The 22,741-nt window shown below is 40.6% G+C and overlaps 1 protein-coding gene across 8 annotated transcripts in view; it reads right to left on the reverse strand.

Moving 5' to 3' along the window:
• Positions 1-732: 732 nt before the first annotated feature.
• LOC114682054 (S100P binding protein) overlaps positions 733-22,741 on the reverse strand; it is a 42,128-nt gene continuing 20,119 nt past the window's right edge. For 7 of the 8 annotated variants that reach the window (XM_037202953.1, XM_028855845.2, XM_037202952.1 and 4 more), the window contains 2 exons: positions 5,522-5,606; positions 733-1,424 (listed from right to left, as the gene is read on the reverse strand). In XM_037202953.1, coding sequence (XP_037058848.1) covers positions 1,283-1,424; positions 5,522-5,606 — 227 coding nt within the window. In that variant the 3' untranslated portion in view covers positions 733-1,282. Of the gene's footprint in view, positions 1,425-5,521; positions 5,607-20,420; positions 20,449-22,741 lie in introns of those variants that run through there. The other variant, XM_028855846.2, reaches the window with a different exon arrangement.

The following is a 22,741-nucleotide window of genomic DNA, read 5'->3' on the forward strand; positions in this document are numbered from 1 at the left end:
ACAGTGAAAGATAGCAGCGTGAACACATGCTGTAAACCTCCCCAAATGATGTCTAGAGCTGCCGGGAGACATCCACTAAGAGAGACACACAAGCCTATCAGCTTTGGTCAGAACCCGAACCTCACTCTAGAGCAGGTAACGTGGACAGGCTCCACCCCAATTTCCCTGGATGTCCTTGAGTACCACTGTGAAGATGGAGGCTGACCAAATGCCAAACGCTACCATCCAGAGTGTAGAGGGACCCATAATCAAGCAGAGAGGAAAGAGGGCCTCTCCAAAGGCTTCCACAGCAAGGAGGCTCCTTGACTAACACAACACACAAACTTGGGGTTCTGCACATGAAACTGAAGATTCCCAGACATCTCAATGGCACTGGCCCGTCATCAAGGCAAGATTCTGGTGGAGTTCTCCAGTAAACAGAGGGCATTCTGAAAAGCGTGTCTGGGTCTACCAGGACATAAGAACACCTCCTGTAAAACTCGAGGAGCAGAGTGGTCATTGGAGTGGGAAAAAAGGAAAAAAAAATCCTTCAAGGGACAAGAGACACCAAGCAGTCACAAGACCACAGAGTATTCAACAAGGGTTAGTCAGCTGTCTTCTGTCAGTTACGATGTGTAAGGTTTACAAACACTGTGAGCAAGATATAGTTAACAGAAAACGAAAAAAAGGCAATAGCTTTAAAAAATAAAGGCAGCTAATAGGTACACAAAGGAGAGGATTTACATTTTTAACTTATCCTTTCAACAGGACTTTTCTCTTACTCCATCTTATTTTAAATGTCCTGAATCGCCAACCTTAAAATACTGACAGGTACTCAAGAGACTCAAATTTAGAGAGGAGTTGTTAAAAGTGACTTCTGCCCATTCACGAGTCATCAACAATAACACTGGCTTGTAGCCTGCAGAACAATCCCTTCCTTACAGAAGACTGGAAGATGATTTCCTTGAGGTAATCATCTAAGAGCTAAGAGCTGGTATGTTACTTAAGCCTGGATGTTCTGAAGTAACGCAGGCCTTCAAAAGGGAGCCACCTTCATTTTACATTCCTAAGAAAGGAAGAAAACAGAAAACTACTACTTAATATTGCTGAAACATGTATAGATAGACACATAAATCAGAAGGATCCTCAAAAAAAAAAAAAAAATTAACACAGTAATGGGCATTTCCAAAAGGTGACAAATACTTTAAATAAAAAATTTGTGAAATATAAAACTCAAAATATACAAACAAAAATAGCAAAGGAGATAAGACGCTGCTGTGGACTGGGTCCTGGGCAGGGACTGTCACTGTTGATGGGACGACACATATGGACTGTACGAGAAGTCTGGGAGGCGCTGGAAACGGTGGTGGCTCCGCTTGTTTCTGTCAACCCACTGACTCAGACTGTATCTCTGCAGCGGTTTCTGTCGGAACCGGGCATAGTTTCTATTGAGAAGAGAATAAAAACAACAGGGATTTTCAGTTGGAATGGCCACTTGTACACAAAACAGCTACAAAATTTGTTTGTTTTAGCTTGTTTTTCAAGATAGGGTTTCTCTGTATAGCAGCCCTGGCTGTCCTGGAACTTGATTTGTAGACCAGACTGGCCTTGAACTCAGAGATCCTCCTGCCTCTGCCTCACAGGTGCTAGGATTAAAGGTGTGTGCTACCATGTCCGGCTGTTTTCATAACTATTTTTGAAGACATTTTTACTCCTAGAAGTCAGATTATATATGTTGTTGTTTGTCTATGAGACAGGGTCTCTCTAACTTTCCTGGAACTATGTCGATCAGGCTAAACTCACAGAGATTTATCTAATTCTGCCTCCTGAGTAAGACTAATATAATATTTTGATTTAAAATTTGTATACTATTTTCATCCTATGAAAACCATATCATAAATGCTGTTTCCTTTCAACTCTCAAGGCCACCTCGTTCCTATGGTATTGTTATGGTAAGTGCCATATATCTCATGTTCTAAGGAAAATCAATGTGTCAGGTTTAAGAACCAGGCATGGAGTGTGGGAATGATTTCTCTCGTGCTTCTATATTCTAACCAAAAAAATAAATATCATTGATTTTGATGCTTAAAAAAAAAAAAAAAAAAAAAAAAAAAAACCAGGCATGGCAGTGTACACCTGTAATCCCTACACTCTGAGTCAAGGCATCCTCAGCTACAGCTACATCTACATGACCAGTGTGAGCTACAGAAGGCCCTGTCTCAAAAAACCAAAAAATAGTTCAAGGAGAATTTCCCCCCTCTAGAAGTGTTTCGAGCAGGATGTCTTTCACTGACTCATCAGACCCACACCTCCAACAGGACTGCACTGTTAACACAGATCAAGGTTGCTTAGGCCACAGCAGTTCAAATTAGATAAAAAGAATTCCCAGAGAAGGTAAGTCATCTTGTGAGTAGCATATGGTAAGTTTGGAGACTGAATAACCAATAACACAGACCCATAGTAAGGTCCGAGAGTCACCTGTTCTGGGTGTGGGTTCTGAGAAAGATCCTTAATAATTTGACCCAATCTCAATTCCAAAAATGTAACCAATAACCACTTAGGAAGCTTGTCAAAGATACAGATTCTTAGCCAGGTGTGGTGGGATCACACATGTAATCCCAGTATGGGGGAAGCCAAGGCAAAGGGGGTTAGCAAGATGGCCCTGTGGGTAAAGGGACCTGCCAGCACACCTAACCAAGCTGAATTCAAGCCCAGAACTCCCCGAAGGAAGAGGGTTGTGTTCTGACCTCCATGTGCATGCTGTGGTGCTTGTCCAGCTGGGCCTTGCAATACTACTGACTCAGAAAAGGATTCTTGGACCCTTTCTCCCCTGGAGTGAAGAAGGCTGGGACATTACCCAGGGAGTTGTGAGAAGCAGCCAAGTTTGGGAATAATTTGAACAGTACTTGACTTTTATCTACCACTATGTGAGACTATCTGTTGAATTATTTAAACACCCTCTTAAGTTAATATTAGTGAAATCCTACTGGGAAAGTACTGACATTAATTTCTACACTAATAAGGAAATTAAGCCTCAGGTTAAGTAAATTTCCCAAGGTCACATAGAGGAGTAGGGAGAAAAGCCTGGATTACAATTCATTTATCTGACTCCAAAATGTACTTAGTAACAACTATGTTATACTGCCCCCTCTTTTTTGAGGGTATGTGTGTGTGTGCAGAAGAGCTTACAACTGAGCTACATTTCCATCCCTACACCATCTGAGAACTGCTTATGTTTTCTGGTTTTATTTCAAGTTATTTAGTTGTTTGTTTATTTATTTAGAGAATCTTGCTATGCATCCTGGAATTTGCTATGTACCCCAAGATAGCTTAGAATTTATAGCAATGGGGTTGGAGAGGTGGCTCAGAGGTTAAGAGCACTGGCTGTTCTTCCAGAGGTCATGAGTTCAACTCCCAGCAACCACATGGTGGCTCACAACCATCTGTAATGTGATCTGGTGTCCTCTTCTGGTGTTCAGGTACATGCAAGCAAGCAGAACACTGTGTATAGATAATAAATAAATATTAAAAAAAATTTTATAGCAATTATCCTGCTTCTGCCTGCAGAGTGCTGAAGTGCTGTGGTTCTGAGGGAAGCCAGCATAACTAGAAGACTAGGCAGTAAGAGTAGTAGATGAGGTTGGTGAGTCCAGCAAAGCACACAGACATTCTCAGAGGAGTGATGGCTAGCTGGCTGGAAGCCAGTGGCAAAGAGTGAGAAAGACGGGAGCTTGACTTATGCTTTAGGAGAATCTGTCTGGCTTCTGATGTAAGAACAGTAAGCAGGCAATGACAGATGTAGGGTACTTGCAATAATCCAGGAAAAATAATGAGATATGGTCAGCTTTGGGTATATGTAGAAGCTGTATGATTTCCTTATGCCATAATATGGAGTGAGAGAGAAAAATGTTATAGTAACACCGAGGCTTTTGTGTTTTTGTTTTGTTTTAAAGACAGGGCCTCACTATGTACACCTGGCTCGCCTGGAACTATGTAGACTGAGGTGGCCTTGAACTCACAGAGATCTGCCTGCTTTTGGGATTAAAGGCGTATACAACCCTAAGGTTTCTGAGTCACTGAATTAAAATTAAAACTGTACTGCATCAAGAACATAGATTTTTTTTTTTCAAGATTTATTTATTTAGTATACAGCATGTATGACTGCAGGTCAGAAAAGGGTACCAGATCTCATTACAGATGGTTGTGAGCCACCTTGTGGTTGCTGGGAATTGAACTCAGGACCTCTGAAAAAGCAGTCAGTGCTCTTAACTGCTGAGCCATCTCTCCAGCCCCAAACATAGATTTTTTTAAAAAAATGCGTTTGTTTATTTATTTGTGTGTGTGTGTGTGTGTGTGTGTGTGTGTGTGTGTGTAGGTGCCCATGTGCCACAGCTCATGTGTGAAAAGCAGAGGACAATTTGCAGGAGTTGGTTCTCTTTTTCTTCTTCTACCATGTGGGTTCTGGGGATGAACATAAGCTGATAGCCTTGGCATCAATGGCCTGTACTCACTGAGCAATCTTGCCAGCTCAAGAACCCAGATTTTAGTTTAGTTTACCTGTGATAGTACATGCCTATAATCTTGCCATCCAGGAAGTAGAAGCACCATGGTTTTGATCCTAGCCTGGCTACATAAGGAGACCCCATCTCAAAACAGACAAACACACGCTCTAGATTTTTTGTTTGTTTGTTTTGAGACAGACTCTCAGTATGGAACCCTGGCTGGCCTAGAACTTGCAATGTAACTTGCTCTGTAGACCAGACTGGCCTCAAACTCAAGAGATCCACTGGCCTCTGCCTCCCAAGTGCTGTGATTAAAGGTATGTGCTACCCTGCCCAGACTAGTACCCTGGATACTGAAGCTGGGTATGGCAGTGCATGATTATATGATGAATAAGACTTGGGAGCCTGAGGCTGGCCTGAACAGCAAGACCTTGTAACGTTGAAGGAGGAGGAAGAGGAAGTAATTCTTGATTCAGGGGCCAACAAGATGCCTCAGTGGGCAAAAGCACTTTCTGCAAAAACCTGACAACCTGCCGAGCAGTGGTGGCGCACGCTTTTAACCCCAGCACTTGGGAGGCAGAGCCTGGGCTACCAAGTGAGTTCTAGGAAAGATGCAAAGCTACACAGAGAAACCCTGTCTCGAAAAACCAAAAAAAAAAACAACCAAACCTGACAACCTGAGTTCAACCCCTGAATTTCAAGTAAAGGTGGACGGAGAGAACTGACTCCACTGCACATCTACCACACATGCACGTGCTCCCCCCATACACGTCACATGTGCACAACGATAAATAAGACAGAAACCAGATTTTTAGAACCAGAAATTTTAGTGACAACCACAAAACTGAAGTGAACCAATCATAATCATAGAGCTAGTTAGTTAAATATTGTGCACCGAGTATTAAAACTGAATTCTGGTCCAATTCATAGTTCATTCTAAGGCCATGTTTCTTTTTCTGGAAATAAAGACCTGGAAATCATATTTCCCTTGCAACCAAATTCTAGCCTTTCCACCTTCAGAAGGAAGAAGCCCCACTTACCGTGTAGTAAGATCTGAAGGATGCTGCCAGTCTGGGTTCTGCATATGAACTTGGTCCATCAGAGCATCTAGCTCTCCCAAGGTAGCTGTGATAGAGGGAAGAGTGCTTAGTAAGCAGTTGAGTGTACTATGTTTGCCTCGATCAACAAAGCACATGTTTTGAGGAAAAGAAAACAGGCACTTGACCTTCTAATACCTGCTGGGATTATCACAAGCAGCCAGCACAGAAACTCTAGGCCAGATGGAGGCACTGCTTTTGGACAGTGACGGGGAAACAGAAATGGCAATGATCATTTCTTTAACACTTCAGAGGTACCTAAGAATGTGGCAGTGAACAGGACATGTCTCTCTGCCCTCACAGCATGTGGAAGGAGATATGCAAGCAGCTGCTCAGACTGGGGTGTGGGAACCAGGAAAACTAGTCAGGGATCAGAAGGAGCATAGACATCAGTGAGGTAACAGGTTATAGGAGGCTTTTTTAAGAAAAGTAGCTATTACAAAGGCTCAGAGACAAAGAACAGTAAAACACACTGAAGAAAAACTAAGTTTAGAACAGATGGAGACAAGCACTCTTTGCTAACAAGAAAAACAGTTAAAGACAATTTTCCACAATCCTTGAGAACCTGACAATATACTACATACTTCATGTTATCTTATTAAAAAATCATATATGCCAGGCATGGTGGTACACGCCTTTAACCTCAGTCCTTGGGAGGCAGAGGCAGGCATGGGATCTCTGTGAGTTCATGGCCAATCTGGTTTACAGATCAAGTTCCAGATCAGCCAGGGCTGTTACACAGAGCCTCCTGTCTTGGGGGAAAAAAATCACGTATGTTCAAAACAGCTATTCTAACTTATCTTAGATAGTGTTCTGTTGCTGTGAAGAGACACCATGACCAAGGCAATTCCTATGAAAGAAAGCATTTAATTGAAATGCTTTTTTAAAAAATTTGTTTTTTTGCTGGGTGGTGGTGACACACAGCTTTAATCTCAGCATTTGGGAAGCAGAGGCAGGCAGATCTCTGAGTTTGAGGCCAGTCTGATCTACAGAGTGAGTTCTAGGTCAACCAGTACTCCATAAAGAAACCCAGTCTCAAAAAAATAAAAGTTTTAGATTCATATTTATGTGCATATATGTGTGTAAGAGACAGGCAGGCCTGGTTTGCATAGAGGTCAGAAGAAGGCACTGGCTTCCCAGAAACTGAGTTATGAATGGTTGCTATCTACCATGTGAGTACTGGAAACAAGACCTGGGGCCTCTGTAAGAACAATTAAGTTCTGGACGTGACAGGACAAAGGTTCCTGTATCTTGTCTCGGCTGTAACCATCTTTGGTTTCACCTGAAACTCTGACCCTTCTTTATCCCCGACCCGTCACTGTGAAAGGTCCCATGGGAAAGTAAGTACCCAACCCTGTTCTAGAAACTCAGGGCTGAAATGCCCCAGCTAATGGCATGGTTTGGCTTCTGTTAAAACTGCTTGCTTCTTTACTTCCTTCTGCAACTGCCATCCAGGAGGCAGTTTTTCTGGGTCCTTTGCCTTTAAATGCTCCCCATAAAATACATTCAGGGACGCTCTGAAAGAAGTGCTTCTCTCCAGACAGTCTCCAGCTGGTCTAATGCAGAACCTCAAGTCAGATTTTGGTCATGCTGAGTGGTCTTTGGGTCTGTATCCTGCAACACGAGTAGCCACTCAGCCATTTCTCCAGCCTTAACACTTGGGGGCTAAGGCAGGAGGACTGCCATGGGTTCAAGGCTACCCTGGAATACAGAGGCCACATCTCAGAAACAAATAAATAAACAAAAACCCAAAAATGAAAAAGAAAGAAGAAAACCAGTAACAGTAACACCACTACCCTGAAACTTGGGGCTGGAGAGACTGCTCAGCACTTTCTGCTCTTGCAGAGGACCTGGGTTCGGTTCCCGGTATCCACATGGCTAACAGCTACTTGTCACTCCAGTTCCAGAGGATCCAACACCCTCTTATGATTTCCACAGGCACCAAGCATGCACGTGGTACAGATGATATCCCATGTACATAAAATAAATCTTAAAAAACAAAACAAAACCTTAAACTTGAGCTTAAACTGCACAAAAACAAATAAAAATTAAAATTGTTGGGAAACAATTTCCCTAGACCAATGGTTCTCAAATTGAATATGTATATATTAAGATGGAGATTACATAACAGACTGCCGGTGGCTAACACCCCAGAGTTTCTGGTTGTGTAGGTCTGGGGTTTCTAACATATTCTTAGTGCTGCCAATACTGCTTATCTAAGAACCTCTTTATTTTTTTAAATCACCTTAAAATGTTAATAGTCTTTATTTGTTATTATGTATATATTATACACACACACATATATATTAAAATACCTTTCCCTAATTAAAAGACAGCATTTTTAGATACAGGGAACTGTAAATGACATAGTAAGAAAAATATAGACAATTCACTAAGTGCATCAATCACATTCCAGGATGGGCTCCATGCCCAGGACTTCCGTGATTTTTTTTTGTGTGCTTTCAGTTTTTGTTTGTTATTTTTTATAATATTAGTTTTTCGTTTGTTGTTTTGGGGAGTGCTTTTTTTTTTTTTAAAGGAAGAAAGAACATGAAGTTAGGTGGGTAGGGAGATGGGGAAGGGAAAGTATATGATCAAAAATGAAAAAAAAACCCAAATTCTTAAAAAATATGTATATACATATATGCATACACAATTGCTTCTGCATTTTTTAACCATTTCCTAGAACAAGGTAATAAACACAATTGAAACGAAGGTGAATCCTGTTCATTTCTGAAACAGCAATGAGATTCTATTCCTAATTTTAAACACACTCCTATAACCAGTTATATATATCTAAACAGGAAATTCAACTTCAATAGGCTGAGAGAGGGCAATATTCTCCATCTTTGTGAAGAGTTGACATTACTAATTATTTCCAATTACCTTTAGAAAGGAAAAACAACGACATACTATTTACTGAGACAAGACTACTGCTTTTCTTGTTATTTGTTTGAGACAGGGCGGTGTAGTCCCCGCTAAACTAGAGCTCCCTATATAACCCAACTGGCCGCAAAGATCTGTCGGCCTCTGCCTCCAGAGTGCTGGAATCAAAGGCATATGTTACCATATTATACCTGGATTGGATTATGGCTTTTATTTTTGTTTTTTCTCTGTGACAGGGTTTCTCTGTGTAGCCTTGGCTGTTCTGGAACTCACTCTGTAGACCAGGCTAGTGGATTATGTTTTTTAATATACTATATTGTAGAAAGCTAAGCAACTGAGGCAATGTGAGATGCCAGTGGCCGTGGGTTCTAGAGGCAATCCTATCCCACCTGTTTAACCTCATGAAGATGGGTTTTGTCAGAGTTTGTACCATGAACATGGCAGGCTGGTGTCCCTTGGCACCCTTGTTTTATTTTAGACTTGGAATGTGGGGTCAGAGCTGATTGGCAGCATGGGGAGAAACCATGATGCAGAGTGGCAGCACGCTGGGGACATTCATGGCTACCAAAATAGGCATATAACGCTAATGGAGACAATGAATGCCTGCTAAATTTACTTCCCATCCATTCTGACACTTGTACTGTAACAGAACAAAGCTTTTTCAAAATGGGTGATATGATGGCTCGGCAGGTCAGGGCACTTGACAATATGCATGCCAACTTGAGTTTGGTCCTTTTAAAGCAGTTAAAAGACAGAACCCAGCTGGGCGGTGGTGGCGCACGCCTTTAATCGCAGCACTCGGGAGGCAGAGGCAGGTGGACCTCTGTGAGTTCGAGACCAGCCTAGTCCACAGAGTGAGTTCCAGGACAGCCAAGGCTACACAAAGAAACCCTGTCTCAAAAAACCAAAAAACCAAAATCCAGTCTCCCCCCACCCCACAAAAAAGATATCTTGGGCAGGGGTGGCGCAAGCCTTTAATCCTAGCACGCAGGCAGCAGAGACAGGTGAATCTCTGAAAATGTAAAAACATATTCACTTTGTAAGTCAATCTTACTTAAATTAGGACTGTTGAACACAACTATTTTCTTAAAAAAAAAAAAAAAAAAAAAAAGTTAGGTGTAGTTATCATACCCACTAGTAATCCCAGTGCTGGGGAGGTAGAAGCAGAAAGATCACTAGGGTTCACTGGCCAGACAGCCTAGTTTAATTCACAAGCTCCAGGCCAATGAGAGACCTTGCAACAAAAAACCCAAGGTGGACGACTACTGAAGAATGCACACACACACACAGCACGCACACACACAGATACTTGTCTCATAAACAAGGCAGTGGCTATTATCACTCAGTAGCTTCTCTGAAACGGCCTTTTCACTACATAGCCCTGGCTGGCATGGAACGCATTACATAGAGCAGGCTGGCCTTGAACTCAAGAGATCTGCCTGCCTCTGCCTCCCAAGTACAGGGGTTAAAGGCAAGTACCATCATGCCCAGCCTTACTAAGTAGATTTTTTAAAAGAAAAGCTATTGTCTGCCCTTTCTTTATATATATATATATATATATTTTTAATTTATCAAGGCAGGGTCCCCCCTACACCAGATCTAGCTTTTTAGTGCCAGGAAAAATCATTTTGTTTTAGGGATGTACTTTTTGGGATTCTTCAAATACTCCATTGTAGGGAGCATGTAAAGTCCTGAGTGAATGTGAAATGTTGACATGGGCATGGGCATGTCAAGAACCAAAGCCTCAGAGCAATAGGATGGGCAAAAATCTTCTGGGGTGAGGCTCAGAGGGATGGCAAAGCAGTCCTCTGTTCCAAGTGCCAATGTTGACAGTGTGTGTAGAAAATGTCTACTATAGCTCCCTTCCCCCCACGTTTATGGCCTGAAGATTGCTCCTCCTGGTTCAGCCGTATCCAATAACCTGGCCTCCCTAGTCAACTGTATAGAGTGAACATACTGAGCTGCTTCTCCATCAGTAGCCAGTCCACCTGAGCCCAGCTTTTCTGTGTGCCTGTGTTTGTCGTTTCTTCATCCCCTTGCCACGCTATTTAGGTCAATGCCCGGAGCTGTGCAGAGAATTCCATTCATGTATCCTCTTCACAGTGATGCCTTTGTTCTTGCTGGCCTTGGTGTAAAAAAATCAATCCAGTTACCCCAACCTCTTCCACCCAAAGAGACATGGAGATTTGGATTAGTCTCCAGCTTGCCTATTTTAGACACATGTATGCATACAACACATACGCATAAACACAATAGGTGTAATAAAAGAAATTAGAAAAAAATATATTGGCAAGGTGGGTGTAGTGGCACAAGCCTTTAATCCCAGCACTTAGAAGGCAAAGGCAGGCATATCTGTTGAGTTTGAGGCCAACCTGGTCTACAAAGCGAGTTCCAGGACAGTCAGGACTACACTGAGAAACCCTGCCTCAAAACACCAAATAAATAAAGAAGGAATGAAAGAACTTGTTCCTAAGAGTAATCTTTATTGTTAAAAAGGTCTAATAATCTGGATTATGATAGTTAACATTTATCAAGTACATATGTACCAGGTTTCCCACTAAATGTTTTACATGTATTACTGAATTCTAACAATCACTAAGAGACCAATGATATTTGTTTTATTCACAAGAAAACTGAAGTGTAGAGAAGACACTCAGCCATCATCTAATATATTCATTGGTAAGCCAGGATTCAAACCCAGGTGAGGCTAATAATCCAAAAACCTTCTTTCAGTTAATTACTTCAACCTCTTCCTCCAAATTTAGAGATACTAACAAGAACTGGAACATTTAAATGTTCTCTTCTCTTCACAGTCTCTAACAGATGGGCTTTCTTGGACCAACAGTCAGTATCATGATTTTATTTTTAAGTTGTGGCTAAAAGGTGGTGAAGATTGTCCTTTGTTCTGTGGCTAAATGAAATTCATTGAACAATAAAAACTGGAGGGAAAAAACCTTACACTTCAGCAATTCAATCACTAATGTACACCTTAACTAATAAATACGAAGCTGGTACTGAGGAAAATTCCACCTAATAAGTGGCCTTAATAATTTAAAAACTGGGTCTGCAAAAGCACTGGCTGTTCTTGCAGAGGACCTGGGTTCCATTTCCAGCCCCACATGGTGGCTGCCAGTAACTTTGGCTCCAGAGGATTCAGTGCCCTCTTCTGGCACCTGCTATCACCAGGCACATAAAACACTCATACACACATAAATCTTTAAAAAGCTGGAAAGTGAACTGTTCTATCAAAAGTGAACAGATATGAGTACCTGCTACTCAATTCTGACAAGTTTTGTACTTCTCCATATTTTGTACTGTATAATATACTACCTATTTCAACATAAAACCAAAGAACAAAATCTACCATCTGGCTAATAACTAGAACATACCCCAGCACCAACAGTTTATTAACAGAATCAATTTGATACTGTCCTTAGGAATGTGAGGTTTAGTAGTGACAGGGAAGGAAGTGGATGCATATAATACACAGCCAGGCTCTAGAAGAGAATATAGTCAATTCTGACAGTTAACAGAGCAGCAGAAACACTCTTGGACCATGACAGGTAAAGGAAATCTGAACAGGAAACAATGACCTATCTGATGGAGTCCTTAAGGGCAAGGAACTTGACTCTGTGGTTCTTTTTTTATTATGAAATCTAGCTATATGATTAAGAATCTACTCTTGGGGTTGGGAATTTAGCTCAGTGGTAGAGTGCTTGCCTAGCAAGCGCAAGGCCCTGGGTTCAATCCTCAGTTCCAAAAAAAAAAAAAAAAAAGGAATCTACTCTCTTCTCCCTGAACCCCAGGATTCTTTTGTGTACCTCTGTGTAACCACAGAGGCCAGAAGATATTGCTGGGTGACTTCCTTCATGACTTTTTTTTTTTTTTTTTTTTTTTTTAAAGATTTATGTATTTCTCGGGGGAGACCTTGATCTGGAGGAGGTAGGAATGGGGATGGGCTGGGGGGAAGGAGAGGGGGGCAGGAAGGGAGAGAACAAGGGAATCTGTGGCTGTTATGTAGAACTGAAAAGTATTGTAAAATAAAATAAAAATAAATAAATAAATAAAAGATTTATGTATTTATTATGTATACAGTGTTCTGCCTGCATGTGTCCCTGCAGGTTAGAAGAGGGCACCAGATCTCATTATAGATGGTTGGGAACCACCATGTAGTTGCTGGGAACTGAACTCAGGACCTCTGGGAGAGCAGCCAGTGCTCTTAACCTCAGCCATCTCTCCAGCCCCATGACTTCTTTTTTGAATTAAAATCTCTCACTGAACCTGAAGCTCAACAATTGGCCAAACTTGTTGGCCAGTGAGACTCTGGGATCCTGCTCTCTGTCTCAGCGGTGAGACCTATTAGTGCAAACATGTACAAAACATAACTAATAAAAAATTAAAGAAACACAAGACTACTTTTCTCATTTAATTGACCAAAATCAAAGAAAATTACAAAGTACTTTCAGGGCCTGCAGTTAAGGCTTGATGATACAGTGAGTGTTTAGTACATGGGAGACCCTGGAATTCAACCCTCAGCACAGACACAGACACACACACACACAAAATTACATAAAAAAATAAAACAATCTTTTTATTTTTTTTTTGGTTTCTCGAGACAGGGTTTCTCTGTGTAGTTTTGGTGCCTTTCCTGGAACTCACTCTGTAGCCCAGGCTGGCCTCGAACTCACAGAGATCCACCTGCCTCTGCCTCCCCAGTGCTGGGATTAAAGGCGTGCGCCGCCGCCGCCGCGCCGCCCGCCGCGGCGCCGCACCACCACCTGGCCAAAACAATCTTTTTTTTTTTTTTTTTTTGAGTTGAGGATCGAGCCCAGGACCTTGCGTTTGCTAGGCAAGTGCTCTACCACTGACCTAAATCCCCAACCCCAAAATAATCTTTTTAAAGTGTGAAAATAAAACCTTATTTGTGTGTGTGGGGGGAAATCAGTAAGTTTGATAAACCCATAGATACACTGTTCAAGAAAGCAAAACAAGAAAAATAAAACAACCCAGCCACCCACACAGATTACCTGCACTGGGACTGAGATGGAGTAACTCTATATACCCTAGGACAGTTAGAGTAATAATAGGGAATATTATCAATAATTTTTCTTCAATAAATTAATTATTCAGATGAGATGGACAAGTTCTTTTAAGACAAAAGCTAAAATAAAGTTAGGGAGCCAGCATAGTGGCACACACCCAGCACTTGGGAGGCAGACCTCTGTGAATTCGAGGCCAGCCTGGTCTGCATAGTTCCAGGACAGCCAGAGCTACACAGTGAAAACCCTGTCTTGAAAATAAATAAAATGAAATAAAGTTAGCATTACCATGATCAAGAAAACTAAAGACAATACTTGTAAATAATAAAAATCCCCCTCCCACTCCCACCCCAAGACAGGGTTTCTCTATGCAGCCCTGGCTATCCTAGAATTCACAGAGATCTGCCTGCTTTTGCCTCCTGAGTGCTGGGATTAAAGAGATGTGCCACCACCACCCAGCTAAAAATCCTTTTAAAAGGTGGTGACAGGATGGGTAAGCAGATGAAGTGGCTTGCTGTGTAAGTCTGATGACATGAGTTCAAGCCCCAGAACCCAGAGAAGTGGGTGACTCTACAAAGTTGCCCTCTGACCTCCACAAGCATGGCATGTTAAACATTCACTTAACGTCTGTCTGTCTCTCTCTCTCTCTTTCACATAATTTTAACAATCCTTTAACAAAAGAATTAGCAAATTGAGTAAAGGTAATTTAAGATTAAGAAAATGTATGCAAGCTGGCCTAACAGTATAGAGGCTAGGGGTTTTGGCTAGTATGTGCAAGCCCTTGGATTCAGTTTCTAAGACCACAAAATTCAGTCTATCAATCAGTGTAAGATAACATAATACAAAATAAAAGAAAAATACTATAAGGATATTTGTAAATACTATAAGTAAATGCAGAAAGTGCATTTAGTAAAATTTGCTAGTTGTTCATGATAAAAATTATCAGAAGGAATTTCCCTAACCTAATAATAGCATTTATGATAAAACCTATATCATCTATGATAAATCTATATCATAGTTAATGTGCTCGAGGCCACAGGCAGTACAGTAAAACAAGAGAAATAAAAGGCTTATAAACTGGAAAGAAATCAACTGTCTTTATTTACAGATATTATCATAACAGCAAATTCTAAAATATCTATAAAAAAAGTTCAGAAAAGTAACAGAAAAATTCAGCATAATTCATCCAATATAGTCAAAATATAAAAAAAAAACAGTATTTCTATAGTCTAGCAATGACCAACTAGATATTAAAAAATTTAAATATCATTTAACACAGCACAAACAAGTATTAAGTACTTATGAATGAACTTAACAAAATTTATACAAGACCTATAATAATAATAGCCAAAACATACTGTTGAGAGAAATTTAAAAATACATTAGTAAATGAACAAATATGTCATAGATGTTCATAGATGGAGGCAGAGGAGGATCAGCAGTTCAGGTCATCTCCAAATACATGATGAGTTCAAGGTCAGCCTGGGTTATTGGAGATCCTGTCTCAAAAAAAACCAAAACAAAACAAGCCAAGTATGGTGTTGAACACCTTTAATCCCAGCACTTGGGAGGCAGGGGAAGGTGGATCTCTGAGTTCAAGGCCAGCCTGGTCTACAGAGTGAGTACCAGGACAGCCAGGGGGACACGAAGAGACTAAAAAACCCAAGCAAACAAACAAAAAAGCTTAGTAAAAGTATATTTGCTAACAACGAAGCCATCTGTATAGACCAGATGACAGCTAATAGCCTAGGTGTGGTAATACATGCATTGCAGAGGCATACAAAGGCAGGCAACAGATCTCTGTAAGCCTGTTCTGCATAGCTCCGGAATAGCCTGAGCTACAGAGTAAGACCCTATCTCACAACAAAACAACTAAAAAACAACAAACAAACAAATAAACAAAAAAAAACCCCACCTACTCAAGGGTGGAAAAGAGGACCTGAATTTGAATTCCCAGCAGTTAAGCTGGGATTAGGCATGGTAGTGCAGGCCTTCAATACCAGCACCTGGGAGGCAGAGGCAGGCAGATCTCTGAATTCAAGGCCAGCCTAGTCTACATATAGCAATCCAGGACAGCCAGGGCTACACTGAGAAACCCTGTCTTGAAAACAAAAACAAATAAACAAACAAAAGGTATGTGTATGTGTGTATGACTACACATACCTCAACTCCAGAGGCAGGGACAGATGGGTCTACGATCTTGAGAGCTTGTTTAGCCAGCCTAGCCTAACCTGGGGGCTTGAATTTTGGTGAGAGACCAAAGCAAGATCAAGGAAGTAAGGCAGAGTATGATAGAGAAAAAAGCAGTCTTCCTCCGGTCTGCACAGATACACGCACACACATATACGCCTGACACTCAAGAAAAAAAATTTCTTTTATTATTTTTTATTTTTATTTTATGTGCATTGATGTTTTGCCTGCACATGTCTGTATGAGGGTGTTGGATCCAACTGGAGTTACAGCAGTTGTGAGCTGCCATGTGGGTGCTTGGAACTGAACCCAGGTCCACAGGAAGAACAGTCAGTGCTCTTAACTGCTGAGCTATCTTTCCAGTTCCCTATTATTATTATTTTTGAGACAGGGTCTTTTTTACATCTCCTTGGCTATCTGGGAACTCATTGTGTAGACCAGGCTAGCCTCATTTTACAGAGATCCATCTGCTGCTGCCTCCTAAGTGCTGGTATTAAGTGTGTGCTACCATACACAGTTCCTTGTAATCTATCTAAAAACCTAGCAAGTGTGTTTTGATTAATATATAAGAATCAACTGAATTTTTATACTACCACAGAACAGACTTATTTGTGTGTATTATATGTAGGGGGTGTTTCTGAGACAGGGTCTTATGTAATTCAGGCTAGTCTCAAACTTCTGAATGCTGGGATGACACTTGTGTGCTACCATTCCTAGCCAAACACCGCAATTCTAAAAGGTATCTTTGACAAAAGCATCACCATATAAAATACTCAGGGATTCCAAAGACGTACAAGAGTGTACATCAAAAGCTATAAAACAGCTATCCATGGAGGCTCAAGCCTGTAATACCAACACTTAGAAGGCTAAAGCAGGAGAACAGGAAGTTCAAGGCCAGCTGGTGGTACACACCTTTAATCCCAGCAACCAAGAGGCAAAGGCAGGTGGATCTCTGTGAGTTCGAGGCCAGCCTGGTCTACAGAGTGAGTTCCAGGACAGCCAGAGATACACAAAGAAACCCTGTCTCCAAAACAAACAAAAAAGTTCAAGATCAGTATAGGCTACATAAAAGCTTGAAGACACTGGGGGTTACAAAATACTGCTGAAAGAAATTAAAGATTTGAATAAGTAAGGATCAAAATACTCAAGATATTCATTCTTGCTAAATTTTACCCAATGTCTATAAATCCAATGCAATTTTAGTAAAATTCCAGGATGTGTTTTAAATAAATTAATAGGTTGGTTCTAAAATTTATGCATCTGGGGGCTGGAATGATGGCTCAGTGGTTTAATTCCCAGTACTCCAATGGCAGTTCACAACCATCTGTAATTTCAATTTCAGAGTATCCAATGCCCTCTTCTGGCTCCTAGGATACTACCCACACATGGTGCACAGACATATATGCAGGCAAAACACTACTACACATAATAAAATAAAAATTAAAAATAAAATTTATGCATTAATACAAAAAAATATAATAGCCAAAATAACTACAAAACAAAACTTCGGGTGCTTTCCCACAGGGCTGACAGCTGAGTTCAATCTCGGGTACACACATGGTGAGGGGAGAACTGACTCCTGCAAGTGTCCTCTGCTGAGGCAGGCACACAGACACTCACAAATAATAAATGTCATCTTCAAACATGAAAAAAAGGAAAGAGCAACAGCAAACAACTTTGCCTTATATCTTGTACCAGGTACAGAGTAATTTCAGACAGATAACAGATCTCACTCTAACAGCTAAAGCTGTAAAACATACTTGAGTCAGGCAAAGATTTCTTAGCACACAAAAATATAAAGAATTCATAAAATTAAAAGCCAGAAACAAAAAAAAAAAAAAAAAAAAAAAAAACAAGACGCCTTTAAAGCACTCGGGAGGCAGAGGCAGGCGGATCTTTGTGAGTTCGAGGCCATCGTGGGCTACCAAGTGAGTTCCAGGAAAGGCGCAGAGCTACACAGAGAAACCCTGTCTCGAAAAAACCAAAAAAAAAAAAAAAAAAAAAAGCCAGAAACATTATAATGGTATGGAGAGTCTTTAAAAGATACAAAAATAAAACTACCACATGATCTACCTTTAGATATGTATCACAAAGAGCTAAGCATGATGGCTCATATTTGTAATCCATCATTCAGGAGGATGACCACAAATTTGAGGTTGGCCTAGGCTAAATAGTTTCAAGCCAGTCTTGATTACAAAGTGAGACCCCCATCTCCCTCCCCTGTCCCCCCACCCAAACAAGGCTTCTCTGTATATCCCTGGCTGTCCTGGAACTCGTTCTGTAGATCAGGCTGGGCTGAAATTCAGAGATCTGCCTACCTCTCTCTGCCCCCCAAGTGCTCGGATTAAAGGTCTACACCCCCCCCCCATGGAGAACCCATCTTAAAACAAACAAACAGACTACAAAAACAATCAATCACAAATTCTCAAAAGGAGATACTTACAGGCTCCATGTTTACAGCAGCACTATTCACATCAACCAGGCCAACTAGTTGTACATGTACACAACAGAATAGGTTAAAAAGGGTGTCTGTCACATGTCATAGTATGAATGAGCCTCGGCTATATTAAGTGAAAAGAGCCACTCCTAAGAAAACAAAGTCTGTGTTTTCATCAGTATGAAGCATCTAAAGTAGTCAAATTCCTAACAGAAAACAGCATGATAGTGACCAGGAACTGGGGTATGAAGGGAAGGGGAGTTGTTTATTGACAGGTACAGAGTTTCGGGATTTGGATTATGAAAAAGTTCTAGAGAGGGGCTGGAGATATGGCTCAGAGGTTAAGAGCACTGGCTGCTCTTCCAGAAGTTCTGAGTTCAATTCCCAGCAACCACTTGGTAGCTCCCAATCATACATTGTGGAATCTGATGCCCTCTTCTGGCATAAAAGTGTACCTAGAGCACTCATATACAAAAAAATAAATAAAATCTCAAAAAAAAAAAAAAAAAAAAAAAGGAAATGAAGACTCACATGACTAAATGACTCAGATGACACTTGTAAGTGGGTTAATATAGTGGGCTAACATAGTAAATTTCATGCTTTAAAACAGTAATTAAAAAACAAAAAAGTTAATGGTGGTATGAGACTATAAGCCAGCTTGAAGGAAATCCTAATGGTCCAATTATTGAGATAAACTGAGCATCAAAAAGAATAGGAGCTGAGGCTGGCAAGATGACTCTGCAGTTAAGAGCAATTGCTGCTCATGTAGAGAGGACCTGGGTTCAATCCCCAGCACCCATATGGTAGCTCACAACCATCTGTAACTCCAATTCCGAGGGATCCAACACCCTCTCCTGGCTTCCAAGTGTACCAGGCACACATATAATGTACAAACATACACACAAGCAAAGCAATCACATATAATTAATTTTTTTTAAAAAATAGGAACTATAACTTTAAAAATCCATTAGGGCTGGAATATAGCTCACTTGGAGAAGAAGTATTTAACATGCAAGGCACTAAGGAGGGAGTTGTAGGTGGATATGACTGCATACATGCATAAAACTGTCAATAAATTTAAAATAGTCTTTAAAAAAATAAAGATAATATAGAGATGGAGGGGGCACTTTCTACATCCTAGTCTGACAGATGTTTCAGATGAAGAGCATCAATGAATGCACAAACCATTAGGAAAAGTTAGTTGCTGGGGAATATGATATTCATATGGTACAAAGGCATCACCCCATACATTACAGTAATTAGATGGTAAAAATGTACCTTACAATGGAAAGCTATGTCCATTAACATCTTACAAACTTGGTAACAACTTTAGCGGCCTGTCAGTTCAGTGTGTCACATATGCCTCCAAGGTTTACAGAACACAAACGTTCCTAACAGCCCTCTAAACTAGCTGTGCCCAGAATGCTTAATCTGAATCTAATTCTGCTTCTAGTTTACAGAAATACAGGAAATGAAAATCAAACTAAATGGCACTAAAGAAACAATCAGGGAGCTGGAGAGATGGCTCAGTGGTTAAGAGCACTGACTGCTCTTCCAGAGGAACCAGGTTCAATTTCTAGCAGCCACATGGCAGCTCACAACTGTCTGTAACTCCAGTTTCAAGGTACCTGACATAGACATACATGCAGGCAAAACACTAAACAAGAAAGAAAAGAAAAGAAAAGAAAAGAAAAGAAAAGAAAAGAAAAAAAAAAAAAAAAAAAAAAAAAAAAAAAAAAGAAAAGAAAAAGAAAAGAAAAGAAAAGAAAAAAGAAAAGAAAAGAAAAGAAAAGAAAAGAAAAGAAAAGAAAGAAACAATCAAGAAAAAATTTAGAATGTGGAACTACCTCTGAAAGAAGTGACTTACATTAAAAGAGACTGAGACAATAACTAAAGATTTGAACCTTCATCAGATTCTGCCTCAAGTTACATTTGGAACACTTGTGAAAATTGGAATATGGACTAGATATTAGATGATGATCTTAAGTAATATTTAAGTCAGGCGGTGGTGGTGGTGGTGGTGGTGGTGGTGGTGGTGGTGCCCGCCTTTAATCCTAACACTCAAGAGGGAGAACCAGGCAGATCTCTTTGAGTTCCAGGACAGCCAGGACTACACAGAGAAACCTTGTCTCAAAAAACAAAAATAATCAATGAACATAAAAATTTAACCTTAGTAATTAAAATAAAACATTAAATTTATCTCTCAATGACAATAAAAATTAACTTCAGTGTTTGATCAGGACAACTGGTAACATATAACAAGAATTTTTTAAATGTTTATATACTTTACCTAGTAATTCCACTTCTAGGCATTCATCCTATAGAAATAAGAGTTGTACAAAAACATTTATTGACCAAAATGTTCACTATAACATTACTAATGAAAATGTATACAATCTAATACTCCGAGACAGAATACTTTGTAATTAATACAGAATTTACTGTGGTATTTTGAGACAGGATTTTATGTAATACAGGCTGCCCTCAAACACTATTTTTTTAAAAAACTTTGTATTTATGTATTTAAGGGGGAGGGGTGAGTACTCAAACACAAAGTAAAGCTTTCTTCCTCCACCATGTGGATTCTGAAAACCAAACTCAAGTCATCCAGTTTGGCTGACACAGCCTTTCCTCACTAAGCCTCGGCACTGGTCCCAAACTCACTTTAGCTGAGGTTGGTCTCGGGTTTCTAATCTTCCTAAGTACTGGGATTATAGCTGTTTTCCAGGAGAAGCTAAAACATTTGTTACTGCTCTATATTAAGGGTCACAGTAATAGGAGGTTGAGAACCAACATGTATGTACACTAGATGCATGCCTGGTGCTAACAAAGGCCAGCAGAGGGCACTGGATCCCTGAACTGGAGTTACAAAAGATTGTGAGCTGCCATATGGGTGCTGGGAACTAAACCTATTCTTCTGCAAAAGCAGTTAAGTATGCTCAACCACTGAGCCATCTCTAAGAACCTTGGTTATTTTATTTGTTTTGGTTTTTCAAGACAGGATTTCTGTGTGTAGTCCTGGCTGTCCTGGAACTCACTCTGTAGACCAGTCTGGCCTCAAACTGAGAGATCTACCTGCCTGTCTCCTGAGTGCTGGGATTAAAGGTGTGTAGCACCGTTGCCTGGCAAGACCCTTGTTTTTAAATTACTGGATGTGTGTATGATGATATGTGTAGGTGCATGACTCATGGCACATCTGTAGAGGTTAGACTTGTGTGGAGTAGTTCTCTCCTTCCACTTTGACATGATTCTGGGGATTTAATTCACAACACCAGGCTAATGCAGCAAGCACCCTTACTCACTGAGCTATCTAACTGGCCCTTGGCTAAAAATATTAATGTGTAAATAAGGCATAGTGATGTATCCAAGGAATCCCAGCACTAAAGAGGATTATAAATTGGAAGATTGAGGATAGCGTGGGACATACAGTAAGATCTTGTCTCAAAAACAAAGAACATTTAAATGTAGAATAGTTAACATGGAAGAGTCCTTAAATACATAGTGGTGTGTTTAAGGTGTATAGCCGGAAAGTGGTGGCATACACCTTTGATTCCAGCATTAAGGCAGCAGAGGCAGGTGGATCTCTGAGTTTGAGGACAGCCTGGTCTACAGAGTGAGTTCCAGGACTACACAGAAAAACCAAAACTCAAAACCCAAACCACCCTCACATACACAAAAAAAGCAATTTACAAATTAATATATTCCCTCTTTAGGCTCTACTTTATAGAAAAAACAATATCAAAACATTAATTTTGATGTTTCTAGGTGGCAGCATGGATTGAGAGGTTGAAAGGATTGCTGTGAGTTCAAGGACAGTCTAGGATGCACTGTGAAGCCCCATCTCAAAAAGAAAACAAAATAAGGAAAGATGGAGGCTGTATCAGTGCTTTCCTCATTTGAAATATGGATTATAAAAATCTAAAAACTTGAGTGGCTGGGTATGGTGGTTTGAATGAGAATACCCCTATAGAGTCTTACGTTTGAATGTTTGGTCCCCAGTTAGTGGAACTGTTTAGGGACAGATAAGGAGGTATGGCCTTGCAAGAGGTGTGTTACTGCGGGTATACTTTTAGTTTTCAAAAGCCTTCCCTATGCCCAGTGTCTCTCTCTCTCCGCCTGTTGTCTGTCTGTAGATAAGGATGTAAAGCTCTCAGCTACTGCCCCAGTGCCATGCCTGTCTGCTTCCCACCATAATGATCGTGGAACCTTCTGAAACTGTAAGCAGCCCCCCCATTAAAAGCTTTCTAAGAGTTATGTTGGTCATGGTGGCTCTTCATAGCAATAAAAAAGTAACAAAGACATTGGGGTATAGCTCAATTGGAAGACAGCTGGCCAAGCACAAAGCACTGAACTCCAACCCTAGCACTTATAAACCTTGCATGGTGTGTACCTCTAATTCCAGCACTCAGAAGGTAAAGGCAGGTGGTTAAGAAATTCCTTTATCCTAGTACTCAGGAAACAGAGGCAAGAAGCTGTCTGTGAGTTCAAGGCTGGCCTGTTCTTATATATCAAGTTCCAGGCCAGCCAGAGACAAACAATAAACTCTTGTCTAAAAAGTTCAAGCTCATCCTTGGCTACACAATGGTAAAGAGGCTAGCCTGGCATACATGA

Source organism: Peromyscus leucopus, chromosome 2 (assembly GCF_004664715.2).
Source record: "Peromyscus leucopus breed LL Stock chromosome 2, UCI_PerLeu_2.1, whole genome shotgun sequence".
Classification (NCBI taxonomy): domain Eukaryota; kingdom Metazoa; phylum Chordata; class Mammalia; order Rodentia; family Cricetidae; genus Peromyscus; species Peromyscus leucopus.